Source organism: Aspergillus tanneri (genome assembly GCF_003426965.1).
Source record: "Aspergillus tanneri strain NIH1004 chromosome Unknown AapTan_1_pilon_pilon_pilon, whole genome shotgun sequence".
NCBI classification, from domain to species: Eukaryota; Fungi; Ascomycota; class Eurotiomycetes; order Eurotiales; family Aspergillaceae; genus Aspergillus; species Aspergillus tanneri.
Genome location: NW_022984628.1, coordinates 2,289,884 through 2,317,398, shown reverse-complemented (window position 1 = coordinate 2,317,398; position 27,515 = coordinate 2,289,884). Strand labels below are relative to the sequence as shown.

At 48.4% G+C, this 27,515-nt stretch overlaps 10 protein-coding genes across 10 annotated transcripts; 5 read left to right on the top strand and 5 right to left on the bottom strand.

The window, feature by feature from the left end:
* Positions 1-241: 241 nt before the first annotated feature.
* On the top strand, positions 242-4,250 carry ATNIH1004_002769 (uncharacterized protein; the record flags this gene model as incomplete). The annotated part of the gene is made up of 15 exons (XM_033567454.1): positions 242-244; positions 472-516; positions 572-719; positions 767-847; positions 903-1,000; positions 1,074-1,302; positions 1,360-1,439; positions 1,507-1,785; positions 2,226-2,537; positions 2,597-2,695; positions 2,746-2,819; positions 2,871-2,970; positions 3,028-3,449; positions 3,514-3,637; positions 3,726-4,250. The coding sequence occupies 15 exons, from the start codon at positions 242-244 to the stop codon at positions 4,248-4,250; spliced, it is 2,619 nt and encodes an 872-aa protein (XP_033429449.1).
* Positions 4,251-4,470: 220 nt separating this feature from the next.
* Positions 4,471-8,128, bottom strand: chsB (chitin synthase class II; the record flags this gene model as incomplete). Its single annotated transcript, XM_033567453.1, has 5 exons — positions 4,471-5,374; positions 5,430-5,596; positions 5,760-5,839; positions 5,890-7,631; positions 8,091-8,128. 5 exons carry the CDS (start codon positions 8,126-8,128, stop codon positions 4,471-4,473), a joined length of 2,931 nt encoding a protein of 976 aa, XP_033429448.1.
* A 1,259-nt stretch (positions 8,129-9,387) lies between these two features.
* Positions 9,388-10,502, bottom strand: ATNIH1004_002767 (DUF1774 domain-containing protein; the record flags this gene model as incomplete). Its single annotated transcript, XM_033567452.1, has 4 exons — positions 9,388-9,608; positions 9,664-10,103; positions 10,194-10,407; positions 10,493-10,502. The coding sequence occupies 4 exons, from the start codon at positions 10,500-10,502 to the stop codon at positions 9,388-9,390; spliced, it is 885 nt and encodes a 294-aa protein (XP_033429447.1).
* Positions 10,503-11,217: 715 nt separating this feature from the next.
* Positions 11,218-12,282, bottom strand: ATNIH1004_002766 (uncharacterized protein; the record flags this gene model as incomplete). The annotated part of the gene is made up of 1 exon (XM_033567451.1): positions 11,218-12,282. One exon carries the CDS (start codon positions 12,280-12,282, stop codon positions 11,218-11,220), a length of 1,065 nt encoding a protein of 354 aa, XP_033429446.1.
* A 781-nt stretch (positions 12,283-13,063) lies between these two features.
* Positions 13,064-14,392, bottom strand: lap1 (putative aminopeptidase; the record flags this gene model as incomplete). The annotated part of the gene is made up of 3 exons (XM_033567450.1): positions 13,064-13,297; positions 13,348-14,094; positions 14,207-14,392. The coding sequence occupies 3 exons, from the start codon at positions 14,390-14,392 to the stop codon at positions 13,064-13,066; spliced, it is 1,167 nt and encodes a 388-aa protein (XP_033429445.1).
* Positions 14,393-15,504: 1,112 nt separating this feature from the next.
* On the top strand, positions 15,505-16,779 carry ATNIH1004_002764 (uncharacterized protein; the record flags this gene model as incomplete). The annotated part of the gene is made up of 3 exons (XM_033567449.1): positions 15,505-15,901; positions 16,000-16,516; positions 16,572-16,779. The coding sequence occupies 3 exons, from the start codon at positions 15,505-15,507 to the stop codon at positions 16,777-16,779; spliced, it is 1,122 nt and encodes a 373-aa protein (XP_033429444.1).
* A 2,762-nt stretch (positions 16,780-19,541) lies between these two features.
* Positions 19,542-20,935, top strand: ATNIH1004_002763 (uncharacterized protein; the record flags this gene model as incomplete). The annotated part of the gene is made up of 2 exons (XM_033567448.1): positions 19,542-20,608; positions 20,758-20,935. The coding sequence occupies 2 exons, from the start codon at positions 19,542-19,544 to the stop codon at positions 20,933-20,935; spliced, it is 1,245 nt and encodes a 414-aa protein (XP_033429443.1).
* A 1,184-nt stretch (positions 20,936-22,119) lies between these two features.
* ATNIH1004_002762 (uncharacterized protein) lies at positions 22,120-22,464 on the top strand (the record flags this gene model as incomplete). The annotated part of the gene is made up of 1 exon (XM_033567447.1): positions 22,120-22,464. The coding sequence occupies one exon, from the start codon at positions 22,120-22,122 to the stop codon at positions 22,462-22,464; it is 345 nt and encodes a 114-aa protein (XP_033429442.1).
* Positions 22,465-23,483: 1,019 nt separating this feature from the next.
* ATNIH1004_002761 (double-stranded RNA binding motif domain-containing protein) lies at positions 23,484-24,062 on the top strand (the record flags this gene model as incomplete). The annotated part of the gene is made up of 3 exons (XM_033567446.1): positions 23,484-23,547; positions 23,615-23,674; positions 23,878-24,062. The coding sequence occupies 3 exons, from the start codon at positions 23,484-23,486 to the stop codon at positions 24,060-24,062; spliced, it is 309 nt and encodes a 102-aa protein (XP_033429441.1).
* Positions 24,063-25,345: 1,283 nt separating this feature from the next.
* ATNIH1004_002760 (putative MFS transporter) lies at positions 25,346-27,341 on the bottom strand (the record flags this gene model as incomplete). The annotated part of the gene is made up of 9 exons (XM_033567445.1): positions 25,346-25,663; positions 25,780-25,864; positions 25,957-26,105; positions 26,170-26,573; positions 26,651-26,753; positions 26,814-26,895; positions 26,952-27,027; positions 27,094-27,217; positions 27,294-27,341. The coding sequence occupies 9 exons, from the start codon at positions 27,339-27,341 to the stop codon at positions 25,346-25,348; spliced, it is 1,389 nt and encodes a 462-aa protein (XP_033429440.1).
* Between the last annotated feature and the right edge of the window lie 174 nt (positions 27,342-27,515).

Sequence of the window (27,515 nt, the reverse complement as noted above, 5' to 3'; positions counted from 1 at the left end):
TGTTCGTTGATCCTCCGACCATCCGAAGAATCCTCACATTCCAGTCAGGTTCCACCAGGCCTGACCGCTCGGGCTTGAGCTAGCAAGGACGGAAGGGGCTGGTCAAGAAGGATAAAATAGCATAGAATAAAAAAGAAAATATCCGATTGTTCCTTCTGCTGCTTTAATATTTGGGGAAAGTTGGGAAGTACAGAAGTGTCTTTAATCCTTCAATCCTTGGTCAAGCTGTTTGTATCAGAAGATGGTATTCAAAATCTCACGCTCCCAACGTTTGGTAGCAGTCATTGGAATTTCTTCAGCTTTCTTTGTGGCAGAAATCTCAAGTAAGCATACTTAGAATCTCTTCAATCGATAGAATCACTAAAGCACATATTAGCTGGATTCTATACTCATTCCCTCGCATTAATCGCCGATGCCTTTCATTATGTATGGCCGTGAGCTCTCCTAGAGGCTCTTTGCTAATGATTCTAGTTAAATGACCTGGTTGGGTTCATTGTAGCCCTGGTGGCTCTAAAGGTGGGATCTGCTCTATGCCATTGATCCTGTCTTTATTGAAAATCCGAATCCCCAGGTGTCAGAGACGACGGAGTCTCCAAGATCTTTATCCTTCGGGTGGCAACGAGCCCAGTTGCTTGGCGCTTTCTTCAATGGAGCACTTCTTTTCGCTCTGGGAATCAGCGTCTTTTTCCAATCCATTGAACGTTTTGTCTCTCTGCAGCGTAGGTGACGCCATACTGTTCAGCAGTTTTTGCTGATCAATATCTAGGTGTTGACAACCCAAAGCTCATGCTTATCATGGGATCTATTGGCCTGGGCCTTAATATTGTCAGTGCTGCATTTATTCATGGTACGTTTGATATGTATGGCAATAGGGGAGAGCTATATAGTAACGATCTTGGCAGAACATCACCACCAGCATCACCACCACCACAGTCACAACCATAGGGCTCCACCGGGGCTAGAAACCCCTAACAGCGATAATGAGTCAAATTATTGTGAGGTAAGAAGGTCGAATCCAATGATCGAATCCTCATTTCCCACATGCCATCACTAATAATTCCCTTTGGTATTAGCACCATAGCCATAAGCACCAGCTGCAAAGCACTCGAGCAAAAACCCATAGACATGATCTCGGAATGATGGGTGTTTTGCTCCACGTCATTGGTGACGCCATTAATAATCTCGGCGTGATGGCAGCCGCCTCTGTCATCTGGCAGACACACTATGAAGGACGATACTATGCTGACCCGGCAACCAGCATGGGGATCGCTATCATGATCATCATATCTTCTATTCCGCTGGGTACGTTTAACTGATCTGTGAATCCGTCCTGGCAGAGCTGAGCAGTGGGCCATTTAGCGCGAAGATCCGGTCTTATATTGTTGGAAAGTGCACCTACCGAAGTTGATCCTGCAGATGTCAAGCATGATTTGGAAAAGGTGAGCATATTATATCCGATTCACCATACACAGGAGCGATACTAACAACTTTCATTGACGGATGTAGATCCCCGGCGTGGTCTCCACGCATGAGCTCCACATCTGGCGTCTTAACCAGCAGAAGACTCTGGCGTCTGTCCACATAGTAGTCTCTGACCCTTCCGTGTCCCATTTCCTGAAGCTGGCCAAGATCATCAACGAGTGTTTTCATGCGTATGGGATACACTCCGCCACGCTCCAGCCCGAGATAGCACCGCCAAGAGAGATCATCATGGTCGGGAAGGAACCGGAGAAGGCCCAGACCGAGGAGATGGAGGTGCAGAGAGGATCGCTGGAGAGATGCCAGGTGCTGTGTGGAATGAAGTGCGGGGAGTTGACCTGCTGTGGATAAAAAGGGAAAAGACGGATTTATTCCGGGATGTACGAGGCGGTACCATGTGACGTCAATGACGACGGCAATAACAATAATAACAACCCAATGTCTCATCCTCGGCCAATTAAGGAGAAGCCAGATCGTCTCCAACTCTGTCTGCTAAATGCTCTCCACTTGGGGTCTGATTCATGTACTACTAGGTTTCTTTCGGTATCAACCAACAACAACGCGGGGTCAACGCCAGTCCTCCTGATTGGAGTCGTCGTCTTCCGATTCCCGGTGCAAGGATGGTGATGGATGCTGCATACGTTTATTGCCAAGTGGAAAGTAGTACAGGTGGGGAATTCTATCCCAATATAAGGTGTTCGGTATCCCCGGAACCCTCACCCCTCACTCTTATCTCTACAAGCTAGAATAGACATCTCCTTGTGGTTCTCGATTTCATGATGTCCGTCGAAGGTTGGAAATTACAAGCCCAGAAAGCACAAAATATCCTCCAAAACTCCATTCCTACACAATGGCTTCTCCCCACCGATCGATTACCCCCCACCACCCAGAAAAACGTCGAGGATTTCCCTCGAAAGAGTGGTCTGTTTAATGAACGAGAGCTCGCCATCACCAACATGTCCGCCACAGCCCTTGTGGCAGAGATGGGAACCGGTCTCTTGAGCGCCGAGGAGGCGGTGGTGGCGTTTTTGAAGCGTGCCGTCTTGGGCCATCAGTTGGTTAGTCGATCAATCTGTAGCATTCTCTTCTAAGCGATGCACTATGTTAACAGCTGTAGCTTAACTTTGCAACAGAGTTCATGGCAGAAAAGGCGATTTCGCGCGCCAGGGAGCTGGATGAATACTATAAACGTACAGGGAAACTGGTAGGACCGCTGGTAGGTGAAAATCATCTTTCTTTCCTAGTCGTTAGGCTCAGTTATTCTAGCACGGTGTCCCGATTAGCGTGAAGGAACACATTGGATTCAAAGATCGTACTTGCAATGGCGGCTATGTGGCATGGTATGTACATACTCCCCACATAAATTTGAAGCTGACATGGTTACACGTTAGGGTGGACAACATCGCCCAACAAGATGCGCTGATTCTGCAGTACCTGGAGAAGGCAGGAGCCGTTTTCCACGTCCGAACAAATCAACCTCAGTCCTTGATGGTATTTCCATCTTTTCATGTGGAATGCAAGGATCATGCCATATCTAACACATAGTAGCATTTAGACTGCAGCAACAATATCACGGGTACAACCACCAACCCATTCAACCGCACTCTCACGCCTGGAGGCTCCTCCGGTGGCGAAGGTGCATCAATGGGGTTTAAATGCGCCCCGTTAGGCGTTGGTTCAGACATCGGAGGCTCGATTCGTGCCCCGGCTGCCTTTTGCGGCGCATATGGATTCCGGCCCACGATGCGACGGATCCCATGTACTGGGGTCTTAGCCCCAGTACTTGGTCAAGAGTCTATTCTCGGTGTGGTCGGTCCTCTGGCAAGTCAGAGCATTGAGGACTTAGAGCTCTTTCTTCGTGTCGTCGCGGACCAGGAACCATGGGATGTTGAAACCTCTCTAATCCCAGCTCCTTGGAAACGAGCCACGTCTACTAGAAATATGACAGTGGCTATTATGTGGGACGATGGGTATGTTGTTTCCTGTCTAGCATCAATCCCAGCACTCCACATTCCAATCTGCTAAAATTGTCAGATGTGTGCATCCTCACCCACCGGTAACCCGCGGCCTGAAGCACGCCAAAAAGCTGCTCCAAGCAGCAGGAATTCGAGTCGTGGATTGGGAGCCATATAAACACGCTCACGGGTGGGAAATAGTGGTGGGTCACCATATAACCAGCCCTACAACCCCTCTATTCGCCTAAAACTCAACAATATACAACCATACTAACAACAACCCCAAACCAGTCCTCATTATACTTCCCCGACGCCGCCGAAAGCCAACGTACCATCCTCGCTCAATCAGGGGAACCAATTCACCCCCTAACTGAATGGGCCTTCAACCACGGTAGTAGGAAGTCACTCACAATCGCCGAGAACTGGGCCCTCAATGCGCAGCGCGATCAGTATCGTGACGAATACCACGCTCTCATGAAATCCCGCGACGTGGATTTCATCCTCAGTCCCGCGTACGTGGGCGTTGCGTCTGCGCTGGGAGAGGCCCAGTACTGGAATTACACGGCGATTTGGAATATCCTGGATCAACCGGCTGCGGTATTTCCATCTGGGTTGGTGGTTGATTCGGCGTTGGATCAAGTTGATGGGGATTATTCGCCGAAGAATGAAGTGGACGAGCGTGAATGGAGGAAATATAGCCCGGAGAAGTATGAAGGAGCGCCCATTGGGTTGCAGTTAACGGGCAAGCATTTCAAGGATGAGGAGACGTTGGCTGCTGCTGGGCTTATCTCGAGGATTGTTCAAGGACAGATCTGATATCGAAGTTTTAGGGTATATATGGATTGCTGCTTTCATCAGATGTTACGGTATGCATAGTCATTTACATTCCCATGCTGTCATTATATCCATTCAATTATCAAAGTACCTACAAAACTGCCGCATAACATCCCATCCCATGGAAAGATCTCCGAGTATCAACACAAAACTCCCAATATCAAGGCAGAAAAAAAAAAAAAAAAAATCAACTCGACTCAACTCATTTCTTCCAAAACATGACCTTACCCATCTGTCTTTTAACGGCCCACTTAGCCTCGGTGAATGTATCTCGAACACTACCTCCCCCTCCATAGCTGGTGCTGCTACCCACGGCACTAGCATTGGCTGCCGCATGTGCATGGGCGATATTGCCCGCCTCAAATTTGGTCTTGCCCTCGACGATCTTCTGCACCACAAAGAGAATGGCATAGGTCGTGGATCCAAGTACACGGAACAGGGCGAGCACAGCGACAGACCACAGCACAATGGCCAAGTAGACGTTCGTACCACCAGAATCGACCCCATAGACCTCCGAAACAGCCATGGCCAAGATGAGGTTGGCCACCATCCAGATCGACACCATATACGTGCGGACAGCTCGATAGTAGTCTTCCTGCTGTTGGCTTTCAGGGATGGGAGGCTTGGGAACTTCGAGGCGGTCACGGAGATTCCGCAGTGCGGCATCGTACCCGCTGTCGATGTCAAGCTGTTCCGAGGGCATCTCAACTTCGACAATGGAGCCGTTAATAATACGCGCTGCACCCAGATCCGTGTGGATCGTGTTGTCACCTTTGGTACCCCAGGTCACGTCATGAGTGTTGCAGAAGGCGTAAATCTGCAGGGTACAAATGTAACTCGGCATGAGCGCAAAGTATTGTGCGGACGAGGTGAACATGTGCCATGGATCAAGGTAGAGGAAGCAGCTAAAGAAATAAAGGCCGATAGTTGAAAGCATCGAAATGACAATATTTACAAATAATCCGTCATCCACCTTGAGATCAATGTGAGTATTGGCTCCAGCTTTTGCCATAAGCTCCAAGACGATAAGGTATATGGTACAGAATGCAGTGTAGACCATGATGACACAGTACACGATAATGCCGGATAAATACAGCTTTTTAGCACTAAAAGTGTCATATTAGGGACGGCTCATTAAGGAATAGCCCAGAAATTACTCACCCCTGAGGTCGGTTTCCCATCGAGATGATAAATTGTAGACACATTATTACCACGCAAGCATATCGTAGCACGGTAAAAATGTACTTGCCCATATTGTGACCAAATGGATCAATTTTCTTATTTGAAAGTGATCCAGCAATGAAATAGAACGCGAGATAGAAGTTTGCCTAATAACCATGTCAGCTTTCCGACCCCATCATTGCCATTCCAGCGAGAAACCCTTACCAAGCCAAAGTAAGTAAAAAGCAGCTGTATAAATTGATACACAGACTCGATCTGAAGCAGAATCTTGCGTGGTAGCGAGTGATCTGTCTTCCACAGCTGTCTTACATTGACAATAGAGTAGACGGCTGCAAAAAATGCACCATTCAGCCAACGTCTTCGCTGGGAGATAAACTCAGGAATATTATCTGAAAAACAGGTCAGCGGTGATTTCTAGTCACTTTGTAGCTTCCATTACCTGGGACGTCAGTTTCTCCAACCGCACTCTTGACAAATCGCAAGACCCATCTTTCATCGCGCTTAGCTACCAATTCCCAGCAGAGGATACGGTCTTCAGCTAGATACATGTTGGCTGTGAACACATCCGCATCCTGTCCATGCAACGTTTCTCCCTTGAAGTACTGGTTCAATGGCCCGTTGCCCTCTGCATCATTCTGCAGTGCAAAAAACCGGTAGGCACTAAGGGCACCGGGGAGCACGGTAATATAGCCGAAGACAGACTCCAGGGGCTTATCCAAAATGTTAGACATCTTATATTCGAAATTCTGGCTTGCAACTAAAGGATTGAGAAGACCAAGCATGCCTCTGCCTTTGCCAGCCTTGATCTCGCCAGCAGCCCCAGCAACATTGGAATCCTGATCGAATGCTTTCCACAAGTGGTATAAAGCGGTCGGTTCTGGTTTTGTACCAACATCAAGAAGAATGCAAATATTCGGCTGAAGCGCTCTGCCGAACGCGTTAAAAAACCAGCGGTGGGAGTTAAGCTTCTTCTGGTTATGTTCCTTCAGGCAGAAGATGACCTGACATGGAACAATGCCTTTTTCTGCTCCCTTGAACTTCAGATCTGAGTCAAGCGACACTTGGGTTGTGTACTCGTAGACATGCGCATTCACCTGTTTCTGGTTCACGATGTTCTTGGCAATCCCTTCCTGATAGACACCCATGGCTGCCAAAGCGTTGAGAGTTCTGGGATGCACCTTTTTACGGCCATCTGCAATCACACAAACCACAATCTTTTGCCACCCATCTTTGCCCCAAGTTCGGGATTTCGAGCGGGAGCAGAGGTGGCTAATATTCCGCATAACGCCATGCATAGTCCTAGTAAAACATATCTCATCCTCATTGTACATAGTCACGCAGATAAACAACTCCGTTTCGCGCATGGTGCTACCGATCTGTTGGCGCAATTTGTATCCCCTTTGGGCGAAGTCGTCTGGGTCACAGGTCACCGCTGTGTATCGCATGTGCGTGAATTCTCGATCGTCTCGACGAGGTAGGAAGCTATGCAAGATGGTTGGAATCTTACATTCCAAGATCAGTTCACCGTTGATCAGTTGGACTTCTTTTTTAGACATCTGAGCCTCTCGAACACCCCGTCGGCTTTGCTTCTCCGGAGCGGGACCATAGTGTAGATTAGGATCCACCATCTCGCTTGTCTCGTCATATTCATCCAAGTCAACTTTGGTCATAGTATCTTTTTCATCAGTGATTATTGTGGATTCACTCATAAATGACTGAACACTAGCACTATGATGATGGTGTGGGTCAGCTGTTCTCCTGCCACTCCCAAAGACATCATCAGGATCATTGATATCACCGATGTCGATGCTGGCATCTTGCCCGCTGGCCGCTGACACTGGGCCTGCAAATAGTGGTGCAGGCGGTAACGGTCGTCGTGGGCTACCTCCATATCTGGAACTGGGAGTGCCTGGTCGAGGACTGCCATTGAGATCCGCACTTTCGTAGTGCGAGCCTGCAACTGACGATGGTCTAGTGGGACGAGTCCAGTCGGGGGCACGGGATGGGGACCAAGGCCGCGTTGGGGAGCTCGGGCGAGAAGAGTAGTGAGGGATATCTACCATTGATGCTGCAGGCGGTGGGATGTTTGGAGTATTGTGCAGTCTAGAAATGGGTCGCGAAGGGGATTCTTGCTGGTCATACTCATGGTATTGATTAGAGTATTGCTGGATGTGCTCCGGTCTATTTCGTGGAATACGAGCGTTAGCTCTTGATCTTCGGTGACGGGCCATGGTGCGTAAACAATCATTCCAGAATCCGTCAGGGTGTTTTTGAAAGTTTCAGTGTACGATGGTTGCCAATAAAATGAATGGAGAAGGTAAAGGCAATGCGAAAAGCAAAGAGACGATGCATAGGTTTTTTGTCAATGTTTACCAATCACTCCCTCATGAATTCACAGATTTAATTTTACAGCCCAGTAGATTGAGCCCCATTCATCTGGGTTCATGATTGGCTTTCGCCAACAAGGGATGGAAAGTATGAGGAGAGGGTGTTCATTGTAGACATTCCAGAGGGGATCGTAGGAATGCAAAAGATATGACAGAAAACCGGATTGAGTACTTACTGAGGACCATCAACATAGGTATTTGCGTACTGGTACGTCGCTGCAGTCCCCACATTACTGTGTAGCTGGTCACTTACATCACAGCTGGTCGGAAGCAGTCGCATTGTTGACCCATTGTGACGCGGAGACTCATTATCCGAGAGGAAAGAGGATGTTTCTCCATATCCATAAGCAGGCGGTTCCTCTTCGTAGTTGGGCGCAGGTGGGTATATGCGAGATGAGTTAGAATTCATATTTGTCATTGATCTTCCTTCTGTTACTTTTGAGCCTTCATAATCTCCAATAGCGAATGACGAGTATGAAACAGGGGAGGCTACAGGATGTTCCTCGGTGATAATTTTGCTGTAGCTTTCCGGATCACTAAGACAATCGTAGGCCCAAGGCAGACGGGCTGCTCTGGTCCACTGGGCTCTGAGGAAAGATTTCAAGAGTCAGTTGAGTTGCCCCGTAGTCCATTGACAAGGAGGGGTGTGAATCAAGAATGTTACTTACTGTGGAAAATTATCTTGTAATACACCGCGATAAACAAGCCAAATACGAGTGAGTCGCCTGGCTGGAATGTCCCAGTAGTAAAGAAGACAACAACTATTGAAGACTCCGCGTTACTGAGCTTGCTCTCGGGGATGTAGCACGGACGGATGCTAAAAACAAAGATTCACAATCTGAACCACTGCTGGGTAATTTGATAGATTGAGAAGTGTAGATTAGACCTGCATTTGTTCCAGGAGATTTACAGTGGATACAGGCGCTTTCAGTCCGTGGAATCATCATCCTGCGGCAGTAGGAAAGCATGGTTGTCGCCCTGGCAACGACCCAGTTTGCGGACGCTGGCGAGGCTAGCGTCCTTACAGGCTTGCAGCTTCAAGACATAGCAGCGTCGCAATGGGATGGCCGGAACTAGTCTTATCCAATGGAATTCGATTTTCATTGTTAATTCCCCTGCCGAAAAGTGGTTGCCTTTAAAAGACGCCGCCATCGCGGATGTTTTTACAAGTTGGGATTGCTACGCGGAAGCACATGTCTTCGATCACGTCAGCATCGTCATTAGTTAGTTTTATTATTTAGAGTGCCATCGAAATTACAAGCATTCAGCAAAAATAAAAAACTTGGATATCCGGCCAGATTTTCGGAGCGTCGCTGATTATTGAAGTTTTGGAATGGAGAGTTAAAAACAACCCAAAAAATATAAAAACCTAAAAAAAAAAAAGGGAAAGAAAGTTCAGGGAAAAGATACACTAATTAAAAAAACTGCAGTGCAGAGCTTATGGTTGATTAGAATTCTGAGTAGCAAGCACAAAACAAGGCAAGGAAGGAACACATCGAGAACAGTCAATACTGATATTGATATCCCTTGCATCCACGTAGACACCTAATTTATGACGCAGTTGGAGGCTGTTGCGCCTGGTCACTAAGCAGTGGCTCCCTCTCGCGATCCGTGGCTTCCGGCAGGACACGTTTACGGAAGAAGATATCGCGACCACTGCGCCTGGTGATAGAGACATAGAGAGAATTCACAAGAAAAACGGCAAAAATGACGAAGGCAAATATCCACTGCAGAGCGATCGTCTTGACGGCAATCTGCTTCAACGCAAGGCCTGTGAGATATCATTAGCACGGCATATTATTTCCCCCACGTTAGCGAGCACGTACCAAAGGACAAAAAGCTTAGACAATACCCCAGAAGATCATCTTGGGCCACCGTGATATGAGCAGTTCCAATAACATAAATCACCCAAATGAAGACGTTGGCCGCGATCCTGGCCGCTTGAGAGTTACTCTTCACGGCAACAGCTCCGTTCCAGAACAGTGCCACTAGTGTCCAGGCAAAGGGACCTGCGATAGTGGCCAGATGTACAATGCGTGGTAGAGTGCGATGTCGCCAATAGGCTACCAGTTGATTCACGAAGTTCACGATCAGAATGACCTCGGAGCCCCAGAAATGGTTCCGAGTCCATAGAAGAATCCATGCAAAGATGAGCAAGTTGTTCAGGATAAAATGAGTTCCCACGTTAGCAGTCGCCGTGACGATCGCTTCATCTCTATGGAAGAGATGATAGACGTAGCTGAGCTGGGAGAGAAGCAGTAGGATCCTATGTGAAACATGAGCAGGACTGGAATAAAGAAGAACCAAAAAAAAAAAAAAAAAAAAAAAAGGACCTGGAAAGGGAAAGGAAATATACCAAAATATCCCCGTAACAATAATATTCAGACTGAACGGGGTGATGTGTCGATCTGCTTGCGTGAAGATGGAATGGCCATGCTTGATATCATTGGGTGCGCTAATAGTATAATATACTCCGATAACGACAACCAGAGCCCAAGACAAGGGGACCAGAAGACGATAGGAACTTAGGGAATATCGGTCATACGAATCCCGTCGAGCAAAGGGATTATCTAGGAAGAGCCAGAAGTTAGCTAGCTGGGGCTAGTTTGTATGCGAGAGAAGACAAGTGGGTCGATAGACAACAGAAGGACTTACAAGATGCCATGGTGGAGGCCAAAGGAGCTCAAAAACTTGAAAAGGAGACGTGAGGGGAAGAGACGCCTTAAGGCAGATGCAGATGTACGAGGAGACGGCGAACCGACTATATAGTTAGTAAGGAGACAGAAGTACCATGAACTCCTTCAGTACTTGCGCCTCTAGTAATGAAGTCGGCCCCGCATCGCCTGATCTTCTGACATGGCGCCTTTTGCTCTCAGTGGCCGCCAACCACCCATCCCACGGGATCGTCTTCCTTTGCCCCCGGTTCATTGGCTTCATTAGACTTCCTCTGCTGTTTCCACCTCTCCTCTCCATGGTTCTCACCGTCTCTGAGGCTGATTGGGTTATGATATCACTCCATCCTGGAACGAACTTCCGGACCGATTCAGTACGACGTATAAAAAATGTATTGCCTTGTTGATCTACTTATTCCACGTTGTCGATCGGTGCACGGTCCTACTACAGGGTTTATCCAGTGCCGCTATTTAGTCAACCATCCTGCACCTTAAAAAGGTTAAGGAGGGCAATAATTAATAGTTCTTAAGCCATAGTGGATCCCACATATTCCAACCAATCTTGACATCTGAGAGCTTACACAGTCGCTGCATTTCTAATAAATTGGGAGGCAGAGAGTATAGTAAGAAGACAGGAAGCGAAGACAGAGAGGGGAAAAACAAATAGGAAGAATGGCCAGCAGAAACTAAGAATTCCAGAATGACCGTTCATCCTGCTCGATAATGTCTCATGGCCTCTACTAACCGTCCATGGATAGATGCAGGCGCTATAATCATCCCGTAACACTCCGCCAGGGTCCTGCCCAGGCCGCAGTCAACCGGATTACCTGCAAGGTCGCTGACCTTACACCCTACCTCCTCTGCAATTAACATGCCTCCTGCATGGTCCCAGATCTTGGACCGATATGACGCTTTGCGGGGCATCTTGATTAAAGTGTTACAGCCCCCTACCGCGATAGCAACATATCGTAACTGCGCTGCCCAGAGATCGGTTGTGTGGGGCCAGGGTACGCCCAGATAAGATGCAAAGTGAGCGTGAGAGTCATAGTTAGATGATGTGGAAGCGACACAGTCCACAAAGTCGAGGTCTTTAAAGTCGCTGATTTGGGGTCTCGGTTCAACCCGGCGCGCCGGTAGGAGTGCCCCTCTCCCCATTCTCCGCATATATGCGCCTTGGCCAGCAACGGCAAAGAGCTGGTGTCCGTACCCGTCGTGATCGACGATATCTTCATGCATCCGGCCGGAAGACAGATTGAGATTCGGACAGCCCAAGACTCCGACCTTTTGGCGTCCATTCTCCACCAGTGCCAGACACACCGCATATTGTTGGCCTTGCATGAACGTTGCCGTGCCATCCACGGGATCCAGGACCCAGGAGCGGTTATGTGGGCTACAAGTACCCAGAGCCCCCAGGTCGATCAGCTCGAGCATCTCCTCCTTCGAGCCCGGAGAATAAAGCAGTGCCTCGCTTTCTTCGTCTTCAAGCTGAACGGACGAGACTAGATCCCAGGCTCGTTCAAGTAAACTTTCATCCTGTCGAAGGGCCATTGAGTCTTCCTCACCGACGATGGTGTCCTCGGGAAAGACATGATGAATCGCACTAACGATCAGAGCTTGAGCGGTGAAGTCAGCAATCGTGACAGGCGTCGAATCACTCTTATCGAGAGTCCCTTTGTCAACAGCGTCGAGCACCTTCTTCGTCAGGAGAGCGGCTCTCTGGACCGCTAAACATGCGATGCTGAGCTCCCTATGGTAGGGATCAGTAGACTCCATGGTGATATACCTACTGGCCTGCAGCCTAGGACTGTATGACGTCGTTTTCCCAAAGGATCCGGGAATATGAAATTAAGGTGGATGTGATGAAATAAAACTCGCACAGGCCTTTTCAATCTCCACTTCCGATTAATAATTGAAGGTTAATAAACAGTGAGTGGAACACTGCAAGCCCAAAGCGGAGCATGTATAGAGCTCTCCTTGTCTGCAGAATCGAGTCGACCCGATTTCCCTGGATCTTTCAAGCACAACAGACGCGACCAATATTAAATCCAATTTCCCTGGGTGGGTTCTGGTGTGAACGTGTGACGTGCTCTACTGCTATATAGTGAGATAAGGTCGGACCACGTACTACACATAAATGTATGCGTAGAACTATAGGGCAAGCAATTGATGTCCAGGACTAAGGACGCCTAGGAAGTGAGCTGATGTGAACAAATAATACTAGATGGGGTCCCCGAAGAGTTTGCTGAGAACTTCCCATTCTAGTTAGCGTGTCCCGGTCCGTTGTCGGCTTAGTCTCGGTCTAATTAGATAGTCCTTTGAAAGGTGGGGATTCCACAAAAACAGAGAGTAAAAGTGTTAGTATGGTCAACCAATTGTTATCACAAGAAATGATATCTATGGCGATATATAGTCTGATCGAATAAAAGTGTTCGCAATCAGCTCTTCTAACATGCCATGCATAAATGTCCATATACTTTACGAAGAATCTAAACCTGTGACCTCAGATCCTAGACCCAGAAGTTGAATTGTCCTACACGCACTGGAACACATGAAATCAAAACGGAGCGAATGCCAGCTCATAAGCGAATCCAACTGTAAGCTTCGTATGCTGTAGCATATGATCAAAGCTCAAATATTTGATCTTGTCATCAGTTGTGTGGATTTTCTTATTGCTATTTTCCATTTCCGACTCGGTCGCCATGGCCGCTGGGTAGCCATATTTACTCGCGGACGTGTGGTCAGAACAAGCATAGCCACATTTAGTGTCAATGAAGCCAATGTTGCAATACTTCTAAGACCGTTAGCAAGCATCCTGTGTTAGAGATTATCGGGACTTACGCTTGTGACAGTATCTTTGACGAATTGAGTTAGACCTCGATCAACATAGTCGATCATTATCCCCACGGCCTCCTGGCGGCCAGCTTGAAGAGCCCCCAGGGTATAGCCGGTCATGTCCTGCTGAAGCATGGCCTTCACATCCTGTCTATCCTTCTTGTATTTGGCAAAGACGGCTTGGGAACCCAGCATGCCACCCTCCTCTGCTGAATACCAATGGAACTCGATTGTGTTCAGCGCATTGCCTTGAGCAACAATATCTGATTCCAACAGGCCACGTAAAGCTTCAAGAATAGTGACGGCTCCACTGCCATCGTCATCGGCACCTGGCGCGGGCAGAATTGAAGGAAGGAACAGATTGATGCTATCCTGGTGAGCACCCAGCACAATCGTCCTGTTTGTCTGACCGGGGATTCGAGCGATGATACTGAATTGGCCCCACGGGTGATCAAACCGATTAACGGTCGCACCGTGTTTCGCCGCCCCGGAATTTTCGATTACTTCTAAAACCCGGTTGTAAAGCCATGTTGCCGACTCAACACCCGTCTTGGATTTATAGTAGCGAGTATAGAATGATGTGAATTTTTCTAGGTCTTGCTCCATGTTGGTTTTAGACAGATTGTTGATGAGCGTAGTCACTTCCTCTTTGTGTTCCATCTTCGAGGGATAATGCACAGAGCTAGTTGAGTGTATTGTCGGATATACTCCGGCATCTTGCTCTGCAGTCACATCGATAAAATTCACCCCATCCTATGGAAGTGTTAGCACAAAAAAATACTATCGGCACATTCTTTGCCAATAAAAACACAAGTATCATAGGTCTAAAGGGTTGCAGAAGAATACGGAAAGCTTCAAAACTTACCAATTTCAGTACCCATTTTTCTTCTTCCGTCACCCATCTAGTTTGATAGGGAGCTAGCTCGATCAAATACTTCTCTTGACTATGATAAATTTGCTGATTCGTCAGTGGTGCCTGCAGCGGAATTACCGTTGCTAATACATATGTTGAGGCTGTTGTACTCAACGCGAGGGCTGTTCCAAGCTTCATCGTGATTTACTAATATAATGAATGGTATCAATAAGGTGTGACAAATCAAAATTCCTGCAGAAAGGGAGATTTTTTTTCTTTTTTTTGTATGTATAAATTTTGTGAGAGAGAGACAGAGAGTAAAAATAAAAGGGGGGAGGGAGGTTAACTGTAGCTCGCTCGAACAGCTCTCACACGTAAATGACGGAAGAGGTGAAGCTGCGAGAGATGGGGAAAAGTTGGGGAAAGAGACAGAAGTGGGCGGCTGCAGAGGCCGTCCAGCCTTACTCTAACGGAATAAGCACAAAGTTCCAGAAGTGTGTTACTGGACAAGTTATGTCATTGATTATATAGTTCGCTGCAGATGACACTGTCGACTTTAGCGAATTTGTGCAAAAGTAAGTAGTATAATAGATATTATATCTGTATTCTGGGTTCTTAGCCACCCTCAAGGAGTCCGTCGAGCAGCATGTACTCCGTGTCTACCCCGTACTATATATAATTATAGGTTCAATAAGCGAGCTCTTCTTGTTGGCCATGTGACTGATAACTGAACCTTAGTCCGAAAGTGTCTGAGCTACTTTTTATCTCTAATATTAAACTTGGCATAGGGCGAAATAAGTGCTTGTGTGCTGAGACCGAGGTCTGTATTTAGATTTTTGTAGGAAAAGCCCTTGGGCCTAGTTAATCTACTGACCGCCTGAGGTATGAATCACCATGATGGGTCATGATGACTCCGATCGGTGATTGACCCAGTATCCATCCTATTCAAGTAATCAGGGCTAGGGCTATGGGCAATCTCTCGCCAATCAGGTAGCCCAAGACCGTCCCGTGGCCCCAGCCTGAGTCAACAGCAGGTCTCGAAAAAAACCATACCTTACCGTACCAGGTTCAACGTTGATCGTCGGACGCGTACGGACGCCTTAATTCCCGTCCTATCTCTTATCTGTCTCCTTCCCATCCCTGCTCGCATAGTCTTTCTAAATCCCGTTACGCATTCCTTTTTCTCTAGAGAACGACGCCTTCACAGGGCCGGAACGCCTCCTTGTGCTCCATTCCGCACGTCCTGCCTGGCCTCTTCTGTTCCTGACTCTCAGCCAAGTCCCAACTGCATCGTATTCCGAAGCTGTGTCATGGCCATACACCCCAATTTGCGCCCTCAATCAGATGCTCAGGGCCATCTATCCCCACAGCAGACCATGGCCATCTCGGCATGGACAGAACAGGCAGCCGCATCTCTAGAGAATCTGACTATTTCCGAGTCAGTGCCCGCCAACCATGCGCCCACCCGCAGGACGTTGAACGGAGCTACAGTTTCGTGGTCAATTCCCCTTGATGACCCAGTTCCTAGCACCGATCGCCAGTCTACATCTAAAGCCAAGTTCTTGGGTCGAGCTTCGAACCAAACCCAGCAGGCTCCCTCCGTCACCTTTCGGCGCCGTGAGCCACTTCGTCGCGATAGTCTGAAGAGGCGTGAGGCTTTGCTCAAGGGAAAGGATGGCAGTCGCCGCAGACAACGCTGGGAGAATGGTATGTCATGATCGCTTAATGCAGAGAACCATGGTGCTTGTTTGTAGGGCCTGCAGTGGCGGGTTATACCTTGCTGACCAGTTCTTTTCCGCACATAGATCGCCTTATGCATAATCCGTGGGCGGAGCCACCTTCTCCCAATGACTGGGCTATACAACCCACTTACACTCGGCATAACCCTATGCCTTATTGCTTGGCTCCTCTCTGGGATGTTCACTATGCACATGCGGACCGTACGTCGTCCAAGCAGACAATGAAGGGCACAAGGAGCGAGATCCATAATATTCCGAAAGAACTTCGTGTGAAATTGAAACGCGCTCGTGCTGCCCGGGGCATGCTCCAGGATATCGAGGAGGACATCAGGCAATTCATTCAAAGATGGAATGAAAAGCAACTCATGCTTCATAGGGAAGGGTTGGCAGATGCGCCTGAAGAACCCGACGGGGATTCTGAGGATGAGATTGTCTTTGTGGGGAGAAATGGCCAGATGCATGACTCACCCATGCACAAGAAGAAGTTGCAGCAGATGCGTGAGGCGATGGAAACCCATAATGAACGTGACGGGGAAAAGTTGGTGTTCGAGAGTTCGGCTGATGATCGGGCTGCTGCTTTTGGGTAAGTCGTGAGCTGACAGTCTTGAATGACCACTGGCATTGAGTAACCTTATTAGACGCTGGCTTGTCCACTCCATCGCGTCTTATTACGGACTGCACACATGGTCTGTCACAGTGGGAGAACCCGCCCGTCGTGAAGCATACGTCGGAATGTATCCTCGTACCGGACATTTTGGAGAGCCTGTTGACTCCACGACATGCTATCCAGACAATATAGTTCGGCCTGGGGCAGACCTTCCTCGACCCCTGTGGACACAAGTGTGAAATTAGTCGATCCATTTGCGTTTATAGAACTTTATTTCGATACAAACTTGAGATCGCATTCTGATAGACTCAGGGTTGCGATTAGATTTGTTTTGCACTGTGATAATTTTCGGACACTCATTGTAAGATAGATGGAGCAGTGTTAAATCATATTGACAACATTACCGAGCAATGTAACAATGGCGTCGCACCTTCCTCTGTAATATCCATGCTTTCCCTTCGAAAAGGGTGGCTATAGCTGCCCAGAGATAAAGGTCCTGCATTCACTTCCCGCACCAACCGAATCAGGTTATGACCATATCTTACCTACGTCAATGTTTCAGAGAATTACGTGGCTAATTACTAACCTTAAACCCAAGAAAGGGTCGTGTTATGGTGGAAATTGAGAGAAAAATGGCCCAAGTACCGGGCATATTTACCCTGTGCCTTCTTAGATATCATAGCAGCTATTGCAGGCGTTTAACCAACGTTGTCGACGCCACTGCATTCTTCTACCAATGGGGATTGAACTGGGCACGGTCAAGTATAAGGACGTCTGCCCTATGGGCTATTTTATTAGTGTTCCCTATGTGCAGCGGCAAAGTGACAGCATCTTTCTGGACATGGGGTCACTCTTTATACTTATATTGATGACTTATTTAATTTTCTCCGCTTATGAGTCCCGCCGAATTTTTGTTATAATCTTATTATACAACGCTACGTTCATACGATGCTATTGGCATCACTGGAACAGCACTCACTTATAGTGGAGTTTTATTGATACCAAGCCACCAGGTCGAAGATGGAGAGAGTATGAATCAAGAGCCCTGTATTCTAGGGAAGTCGCGCTTCAGGTAGCCGCACCAGTGAATTTACGGTATAACGAGCTTTTCGTCATAATCCGCATAACTAAAGCTCATGCTTTTTACCAGTCATACAGTACACTATTTGCAGGTGTTGTGGAAAGACATCTAACGACTAGCAAGGCTTGGGTGAAGGATAGGGTTACCCCATACTAACTAGGCTGGATTGTACAGCCATACTGTTGAAAGTTGTGTGTGTTTGATTTAGTGTAAGGGGCCTCCCTGGACTTTGCTCGAGATGCATGAATGCCTTGATCGGCCGTGATTAACTCGCTTTACCTGGAGTCTAATTCCATAGAATTTTCCTGTCCCATGAGTTGGTTCTCGGACCGAGAAAGAACGCTCGTTTTAACTAGGCAAGCAACCAGTCAAAAATTGGCGGCCAGAACGCAAGGATCTCATCCCCACCGTCTCCATCCATAGTGGGTGGGGTTCGTAGTTGAAAACTGGGATAGACTTCATATCTGAGTTTTCACGATGGAAAATGATGCAATATCCGATATCGGACAATGATTTCTGTAATTGCGCGAGCGTATCGAGATCCGCCTGTTCTATCGAGTCCTGAGAGAATGCCGGGCATTCTTCGCAGCCGCCATGTTTATGAACTGGAGGAACCGGCTCTACCTGGCTTCGGACCGATCCGAAATGTCCCCAGTCAGTTCCATGGTTCGTTTTTGAATAGTGTAGAAGTAGGTACCCTCTTTTTTCTTTCCTTTTCTTTATTTCCCCCCTCCCCCATTCTTTCAAAAAGCAGGACAGAAGCAGATAGACTGTAGGTGAACATCGCATAATTCGGCGCAGGGGAGGCAATAAATGCATCCCAGCCAGAAATAGCCTATGGATAGATAGCTCTCATAGCCCATTCCAAAGAGAGTGAAGTGTAGAACACAAAAAAGAAAAATGAAAAAAGAAAAAGAAAATAATAGAGTCCATGCCTGTTTCCCGGGGCCATCACCGGCAATTGTGGCATTGCCAATGTCGAACAGGAGGCCAGCCTCTCTGAAGAGTGCAGCTTCCTGATTGATGTTTATCGATCGGGAAAAAGCCTGAGATCACAGTTGGGACGTGAGGAGGCTGATCCATTTGGATTGACCAAGTATAGTGCTAGTGACAGTTCAGGCTCGACGTGGCTCTCTCTCCACCGTCCGTTCGTTGTCTTTCATCCATTCTCCTTCGCTGCCCTCTCTCTCTGAGAAGTACTTAGCGCTACTAGCAACCTTCTGCGCCACATCCTAATTTGTTACTTTTTTTGTTTTGTTCTTCTCTCACTCTCCATCCCTCTCTCTCTTTTGGTTTGTTCTCGTCCGGGTCTTCTTCGTGCCTACCCGCACAGCCCTGGCCTGGCGTCATCTGTTATGTACGCCGGCCCCTTCAGCATTCCCCTCTCTCTTCTGGAGCCCGACGAATGTTTTCGATCTTTCCCTTTTGGACCTCCTATAGTGTTTTCCTTCTAGCCGAAAATCATCGTATGACTGATCCCTCGATTTTCTTTTCAAGTGTTCGTTGCCTCACCTTGCTGTCTCCCCTTGCATACGTCGTCGTGCAGTACAGACGTACAGAGTGGCAACCCCAAGATGGAGCAGTGACTCTATCCTCACAGTCTGGTCTGATTGTACATATCTCATCGATTTACTCCATACTCCACCATTTTTTTTCTTTTTCTGTTCCCTCCTATCCACCCGCGTTTCTAACTCCTGGATATCTTCATCCCACTATCGATTTTCGTTCCGGAATAAAACAGCACACTTCTTGTGTCCTAGCTTCCAAAAAAAAAAAAAAAAAAAAACATACAAAAGAAAAAAAAGAAAAGAAAAAGCCGCCGACACTGCATCCGGTAAAACAGTCTTCCCTGCCAATTCGCTCGAGTCGTGCATATCCAACACCTCCTAAGACAGCTTCTCATATCGCATTAGCGCCGTCATGGGGTCGTACTGTGCATCGTCATATCAAGATGGTCCGAGGACGGGAAGAAGCTCTAGCTCCACCAACAGTGATACTTCGGATCGCTCGAAGAGCACGGTCCCTACGATCTACAGCGATCGGCCCACTTCGAAGCGGAGAGACACGGTGGAGATTTACGTGAAAGATCCTAGAGATTCAATATCAACCTACGCGTCAACGGTGCCTTCAGCCGAGGACCTTCCCGAGAAGCCATTCTACGAGGTAGTCGATCGGACGCTGGAGATATTTCCCACCGATGTGATTCCCTCTAATCCGTCCACGTTCGCAGACCTATTCCCGTCCCCCCGGCGACTACTCATCCGCCACGATGATGCGACCCTGGATGGGAACATGAACCTCCGGATAGACACTATGGTGCCCGGGCGAGGACGATGCCAGCAAGAAGTAACCTTGTTCCATCTGCGCATGTATGACTTGTTCTCGAGAAAGTTTTCCTTTCGACGCTACTGTCGGGATTCTGGACGGGAGGTGTGCCATTCGGAGCGGAGACCTCGATCGCCCGTCTCACATAAACGGCCGGTATTTCGACGTTCTTGGAACAGCGTCCTGTCTAGTTTGAAGCCAGGCTCAAGTGGGAACAGTTCGCTGCCCAATTCAGAGCACAAGCGCCAGGGTTCGGAGTATAGGCTGGCTGGAGACGAGGGGTACCTGGGGGACAAGGATTTAGACGCCCAGGGTGGCTCCGATCAAACCACCTCCCTTGCTAGCAGCACCTTGCTGGAGTTTTCGAATTATGCGCATGTAGAGGTCAAGAGACGGGACGCCGGGATATCTAAGAAGTACGAGTATGAATACTGGTCTACAAAGTACCAGTGGAGACGGGAATATCGGAAGGAGGGGGAGCTACGAGAAGTTACCTACCATCTTGTCAATACGCGAACGTCCAAGCAGATCGCTCATATTATTCCCGAAATCTTGACCCCCATGGAAGCGATTGAAGAGAGCAGCAAGGGGGGTTGGGTTCCTCCCTCCTCCATGTGGATCAGCGATGCCTCTGTATATGAAAGGATGTCCGACATTGCCGAGTATGTGTTGTCATCGTCGTCGTTGTCGTCGTCGTCGTTGTCGTCGTTATGTTTATTTTTATTATGTTTTCCACATTTCATTTTTGTCCCTTTCCCCTCTCTCCTCACTTCTTGTTTCACCCGGTGACGTTGGCTGACTGCGTGTGAAGTGTGATAGTTGTGACCGGACTGATTGTCCTAGTCGATGACTGTATCCGTCGACGCTGGCACTCGCGAAAACATACTCCACTCTCGCTTCCAATGCAGGCTTCGATCACAAAGGGTATCGAATCGATTGGAGCTAGACGCCTCATTGATGAAGTGTTCCATCGAAGAGGGTCTGCCTAGGCGCGGGGGAAGGGCACGTACCAAAGAATGAAAGCTGGTAAAGCGCCTTGTTCTTCCTGGCTGTCTGGCGTGTGACTACTCCATGGCTGAAAGGGCTGCGACCGTCACTTTGCATGACTCGAACTGATCGCTAGTGTTTATTGACTTCTTATGATTGTTTTTGTTTATTTTATTTTATTTTATTTATTTCTGTTTATCTCCCAGGCATACAGGCATGATTGGGCAATGGCCAGGAACCCAAGCTGGCAATGGATTTCAATGATGTGTAACGGGGATAGGGAGGTTCATCTGATGTTAACATTTGATTTGTATATGCGCCTTGGTTTTGTGCAGCCTTACCTTCCCTTCCTACTTTTTTTTTGCTTTTATTTAAACAGATTTTTGGTTATATTTTGATTTTTGATTTTTTCTATTTTTATATGGATTAGAAATTGACGAGAAAGCTTGGAGTAGAAGGAGGGCATTTTGGATAGGGCGGCTGTATGTTAGGAACTTAGGATTGGACGTTGTCTGATAGTATCATGGACTCTATTGTTACTACTTCTTCTATACCAAAAGGAAACCCAACAGCAATCATGAACTGGGGAGGCAAAAAAACGAAGAAAACAAATCAAAAAAAAAAAAAAAAAAAAGTACCTTCGTCATGTCAGCCTGACTTGGGCCCCTTGTTCTGGACCAGATCAATCCTTGATCCCCTCCACGAAATGCAAATAATCTGGCTGGATGGGGAACAAAGTGCTGGATTCCGATTCGGGCCACTGCTACGGGGGGCAGGCATGATTGGGCCGGCCAACGTCCACAGGGGAGACTATTTTTTTCACGATGGCTTCTCCTGTCACCTTTCTTCTACCCGTCGGAGTGGGCAGTTCACGATTAAGCTTGTCCTGAGACCGATGCGGGGCAGATCGAGGCTCGTCCCAAACAGCTGCGCCGCCTCGAGGCAGTTCGTGGTTATGTTCCAGCTTTCCCTGTTGGTGACGTTTATCCATCACGTCTTTCCATGCAGGTGCTTAGTTAGTACTACTATCTCTATATGATTTTCCCCCTCTCCCCCCTCCTTGTCCCTCTCCGGCGGCGGCCCCCCTGAATGAATCCATCCCTTTCATGTTGATGGTACCGGCTCCGAAGAGGATAAGGATGCACGTATGTATGCCCAACACGATGCCAGAAGAAAGCAACGAATCATGACTGGTGTCTTCCCCGGAAATGGACTGGATAAATCAAGACCCAATTTCATCTTTGCTGGCAATTTTGTGTTTCCTGCAGAAGGGCTTCCCCCTTGGTGCGCACGTTGGCCGTTCCATGCCTCCGTTGCAGTTCTTGATATGGTGATGATTGATATCGCCAACGACACCGTAACCCTGCTCCCCCCTCCCATCCTCCTCCCTGGTCTCTTAGGAATCTTCAAACCCTACCTCGCGACAGCAATTGTTCATGCAGAGCGGCCCGGTCTGTGGCCGCTCGGTTCTAGGGCTGGAGGCTACGACCTTGAACTATTCCCGGTCCTTGGTTTATGGTTGAATCACTGATGAGCTGGCAATGTGGTCTCTGGGACCCGCTTCTGGCCCTCTGAGTGGCCCAGTTGGCTTAACATCAACCGTTTCTTGTTCCTATGGGCCCCTCTCCGCTTTTGGGCAACTAGACCACCCTCCACAGTGTATTCCTTCCAGAAAAGATTTTGTCCCTCACTGAAGAGCGCCTATGAGGCAAACGGCCGGTTCGTACCCGATAGTGAAGCCCGCGGAACAGGGAAAATTGGAGGAAGAGAAGCGCTCTGAGTTGTCCTCCCAGACAGGAAAGCCTCATACCCCTTCCCTGGTGCCACAGCTTCGCACTTGCCTTCGCCTGATGCCTTGTCACTCAATAAATCTGGCGTATGTGTGGAGACTAGCGGCCTCCTTCCCTGGTCGTTTGGCGTTTCTTCAAGGGTATATTCTCAGTCGGCGTGCGCCGGGCCGTTCCAGCTTGCAGCCTCAGAATGATCCGCATGCTCTCCATGCAACTGGCGCTCCTTGACTGGAGGATAAGGGAGGGGGGGAACAATTTTGCTGACGCTCTGCCATGTCGACCGCGACATGCATAAGCCCGTGTGTTAGGTTTGATAGTTACGTTCCGTGTTTGTCACGCCAATCTGTCTTGCTTGCACAGTGACGCTTTTGGGGTTTAAACCATGGCCCACTGTTTATATGACTGAATCCCCGCTTCCCTTATCCATCGAGGCCATTCCGAAGGAAAAGACACTGAGTTCCATACCCAAGTTCTAGGACAAGAAGAGCACGAGAGAATTAAACAGAAAAAAAAAAAAAAAGGAAAGAAAAAAAACATTAATACTATAATAGTCGAAGGGTTTCCTCCCATCAATTGATCTTGCTTCATCTTTACATATCCTTTTCATCCCAGTGTGCCAAAACAAAAAAAAAAAAAAATAAAAAGTATCCTCATTTCCTCTCTGTTTCTGCCAAAGTTTCCAAACGGCTAGACATACCTTCCTGCGGCGGCTTCATACTCTCTCATCTTGAACAACTAAAAAAACCATCTGTTTTTCATCATGTCACTCCCCAACAGCCCGCAAGCAAATGGTGGTCGGGTCAGCTGGCAGGAACAACTTGGAGGTATGCCCCACTTTCCTGCGAGGCCTCCAGGAGATATGATCCCATCAGATGCTGATGTTCCCTGAAGAATACTGCCGTCGTGCGAAAATTGAGCCTCCAGTCTTCCATATAGTTTCCGATCGTCGAGGTATTGTCTCTCCCCTCCCTCTGCCCTGCCCTGGCCCGCTTCAACGACTCTCTACAGCCTCAACCGATTTTGCTCCAGTCCCTCTTTGTCGAACGTTGCTCACTTGTGTCTCGGCGCTGAATTGTGGAGTCGACGTTCCCTTCACCGACATTTAGACGTGGAATTGCAGTGGTACCATTCACTAACTAGTCTGTCTTGCTTAGGGGGTCGTACGGCTTGGTCCAGCTCCGTTACTGTTCAAGGACGTAATATCGCCGCGCGGTACTGGTACGATGGCCAATATATCAACAACGCGAAGGAGGATGCGGCAGAGGTTGCTATAAAGCAAATCAATCCAGCGGTAACCGGAGTTGCATCCACTCTCCCGGGACAATTATTCCGCTGCTAGACACTTGGACTCCAATATGGTCGATCCGAGTACCGGGAGGACTGTTGGCATGAGAGTGTATTCTTTTTGCTGGGTTCCTTGTTTATAATGATGTTTCTTTTCGCTACTTCTAGGACGAATGGGCTTCCTCCTCCCTACCCATTCGATTGCCCTCGGCCTCTTATTGCGAACGATGCTTTCCGGGTTGATACCAATTTCTACGGGTCTTGCAGACGTGTACAACATTTCCGGCTGTCGACATACAGGCTTTTACCTTATATTTCTCTCTCTTCCTCTCTCGCCCTCTCCTGTGAGAGATCAGGGACATAAGACGGGTCTTCATTGGTGGACATGGGCAAATACCGATGAGATGATTATCCCTGTGTTGTATTTGGGCAAGGCGGTTTTGCAGCCCTTTGGCCATATTTGTTTGGTTTGTTGGTTTGTACACCTTCGACGCGATTTTTCAGCTTTGGCCCGGATTTTGTATCTTTTCGTCCCGTTGATTGATTTTTGTTACCTTCTCGGCTCTCCCTTTCCATATAACAGCCCCTATGACGGATTTTGTGGCACGGTACCTGAACGACAGTGAATTATGACGTACGAAATTGATTCTCAGCAGTTTGGTCTCTGTTCTCTTCTTGCGAATTGCGCAGCTTTTATATGCATCCATCGTTCTCTCTGTTCGCTGTTCTTACTTTTCTACTTGATTTACTATTAGTTCCCCGGTTATCTCTTATGGCAACTATACTGATGGGGGACTTATTGGTCCCTAAGGTACGTTGGACAAGTGGAAGCTGACGCGGGACAGGCGGTCTGCCACGGTCAATTGCAGCACTAGGGAGAGGGAGTGGGGAAGGAAAAGCTGACTTTTCGGAGCTGGAGTTGTCTCCAAGAAGACCGATCTCTGTTGACTAAAGTTTTGATATAGTTGAGGATTATTAATTGCGAGGGCCATATGTTGCTTCCTTAATTGTTTTTAGCTGTCTTGATAGTAGGGGTAGCTGCCTATTATTTCTTGCATGCAAGGTCTCTCTGACTATCCATATGCCGACCCCACTTTACACCCCTCTACATCCATTAATTCATCTCTCTCTTATTATTGCTGTTAAAAGGAAAATCTCTGGAAAGAAGGGTGATGTCGACCAAGGAACCGGATCTTTGGTAGAGGTTACAAGTCATGTTGTGAGCTTAACCTTATTTCCCATCACGTGCCCGGTACCATGGTTCGTCCAACTCGCTAACACCGTCTATAATCTTTTTAGGAAGCCACCGCTTCGATTAACTTCACCCTCCTCCCCCACCTAATATGCAAATCGTTCCCCGACCGTTTTTCGCTGAGTCCTCCATCCATAGTATAGTCGCAATGCGAGACACCCCACACAGACGAACAGAAGCAACGCCGCATTAGTCCAGTGGCCCGTAGGATACCCTTTTTTCGCCTCGTTGGATTTGTAAATCCATACGCCTACGATCTGACCCGGTGCTCCGAATGAGATATTCAGCGCAATCGCTAGACCGGTCCCCGCGGTGGAGCGGAGATTGGCAGACAGCCAACCTAGTAAGGGTGGGATACAGGCAAATGAGCCACTGGTAGCTACGATCAGGCAGCCGTATCGATGCTGAGGTACTGTTAGTGTGCATATCTGTCCCATCTCTTCTCCTTACGTGGGGCGAAAATAAGGAGGAAAAGAAAGAGAAAGAGAAAGAGAAAGAGAAGAAAAGGTGAGAGGCTTACCAGATATGCGTCCGCTGGAAGCACAGCAGAGGCCAGGAAGCCCATGGCTCCGATGAAGGAGAAAAGAGCCGAATGAAGACCCCGGCTATATGGACAAGCTATGTTAGTAACTCTGCGGCACTAAGGATGCATATTCAGGTTCAGTCGTTTTCTTGCCTGTTGAAATGATCGGCGGACCAAGATACCGCCGTTGTCACTACGTAGGCGACCGCCCATGGTGGTACGGTCATGAGCTGGGCCTGCAGGTTTACATATCCAAGACCACTGGTGATAGCTGGTGTGAAGAGCGACAGACTGGAGAATGGAGCCGAGATGCCGAAATACACCTGGTACACGGGAAGCTTAAACAACAGCGATCGACAGAGGACCCCGCAGATGAGAAAAACTTACTGCATAATGGGCATAGAGGCGCCAATTAGTCAGGATACCCTTGGCATCTTCCCAGGTCATGGCTTGCGCTGCTCCCTTTGAGCCTTCCATCTGGAGTCGCTGTGCAGCCAGCTCTTTTTCCTCAGGGCTGAGCCACGACGCCGATTCCGGGTAGTCAGGAAGAAGGAACCAAACTAGAACAGCAGAGGCACAGGACGGTACACCTTCGATGACGAACAGCCAGCGCCAGGCAGATAGACCATGGAATTGGTTCATGTGCCCGACTCCGTACGCAATAGCGCCACCAAAGGCGCCAGCTAGAGTGGCCGATGCTAGAATCAAGGCAACGCGTAACGAGCGCTCTGAGTTCCGATACCAGAAGGTGAGGAAGTAAACGAGACCCGGGAAGAGACCTGCTTCCATAACTATATCATCATGAGCAGAATGGTCTCCACTCTCCCCATGGGAACGAGGATATAATGCATGGCTTGTCGTAACATACCTCCTAGCAAAAAGCGGATCCCGGTCACCTGAGTGTAATTATGTGTGCCACCCAAACCCATCGTGCTTGCTCCCCAAGACAGCATGAGGAACGCAATCCAGCGCTGTGGAGATGTAAGCTATTCAGAACTCGTATCGGCTGAGAGCAGCTCGATTGTCCTTACGCTTGGTTTGAGCTTCTTCAGGAGGTAGTTCGACGGGACTTCGAACAGGGCATATGCGATGAGAAAAACCATAAGGGCAATACTACCCCCCGGTTCATCAGCAAGGTAGACCAGTGGACTAGATGCCGTGATACTCACGTAAACTCGTAGGAGGTCATGCTGGTCTCTGTGAGGAGATCATTGCCCGTGTCCACGTTCAGGATCTTCGCATTTCCTAGTCAATCACGGTCAGTTTTCAGCGCAATGCTGCAACCAGCGCGCAGCTCCAATCGCCACCTACCGATGTTGGATCGATCAAGATAGCAAAGAAGATAGATCCCAGCGCTCAGTGGAAGGATACGCAGGTCCTGTTTCCAAACCAGCGCCTTCTCACGAGCTTTCAGATCTTGTTGATCCACATCGTCCTGATGATACATACGTTAGTTGTTACGCGTCCGTGTTCAGGAGTGTCTGAAAACTTGCATCGGGAGCCGATTCTACATCATTGGGATTGTGGGCGGTCTGAGCTGGCTTCTCGATGGCATTCATGGTGACTGACTGAGTTGGGCGCAGGGATCGTCACCGTACAACAGGGGCAGTTCCATGTCTATCTTCTACTGCTGCTTTCCCCCCATGAAATAAAAGTCTTTCCTGACCCCCCCCCCCTCCCCGCGCGCATGGATCGAGTTAGCAAAACCCGGGGAAAGCCGTCCTGCGCGGAGA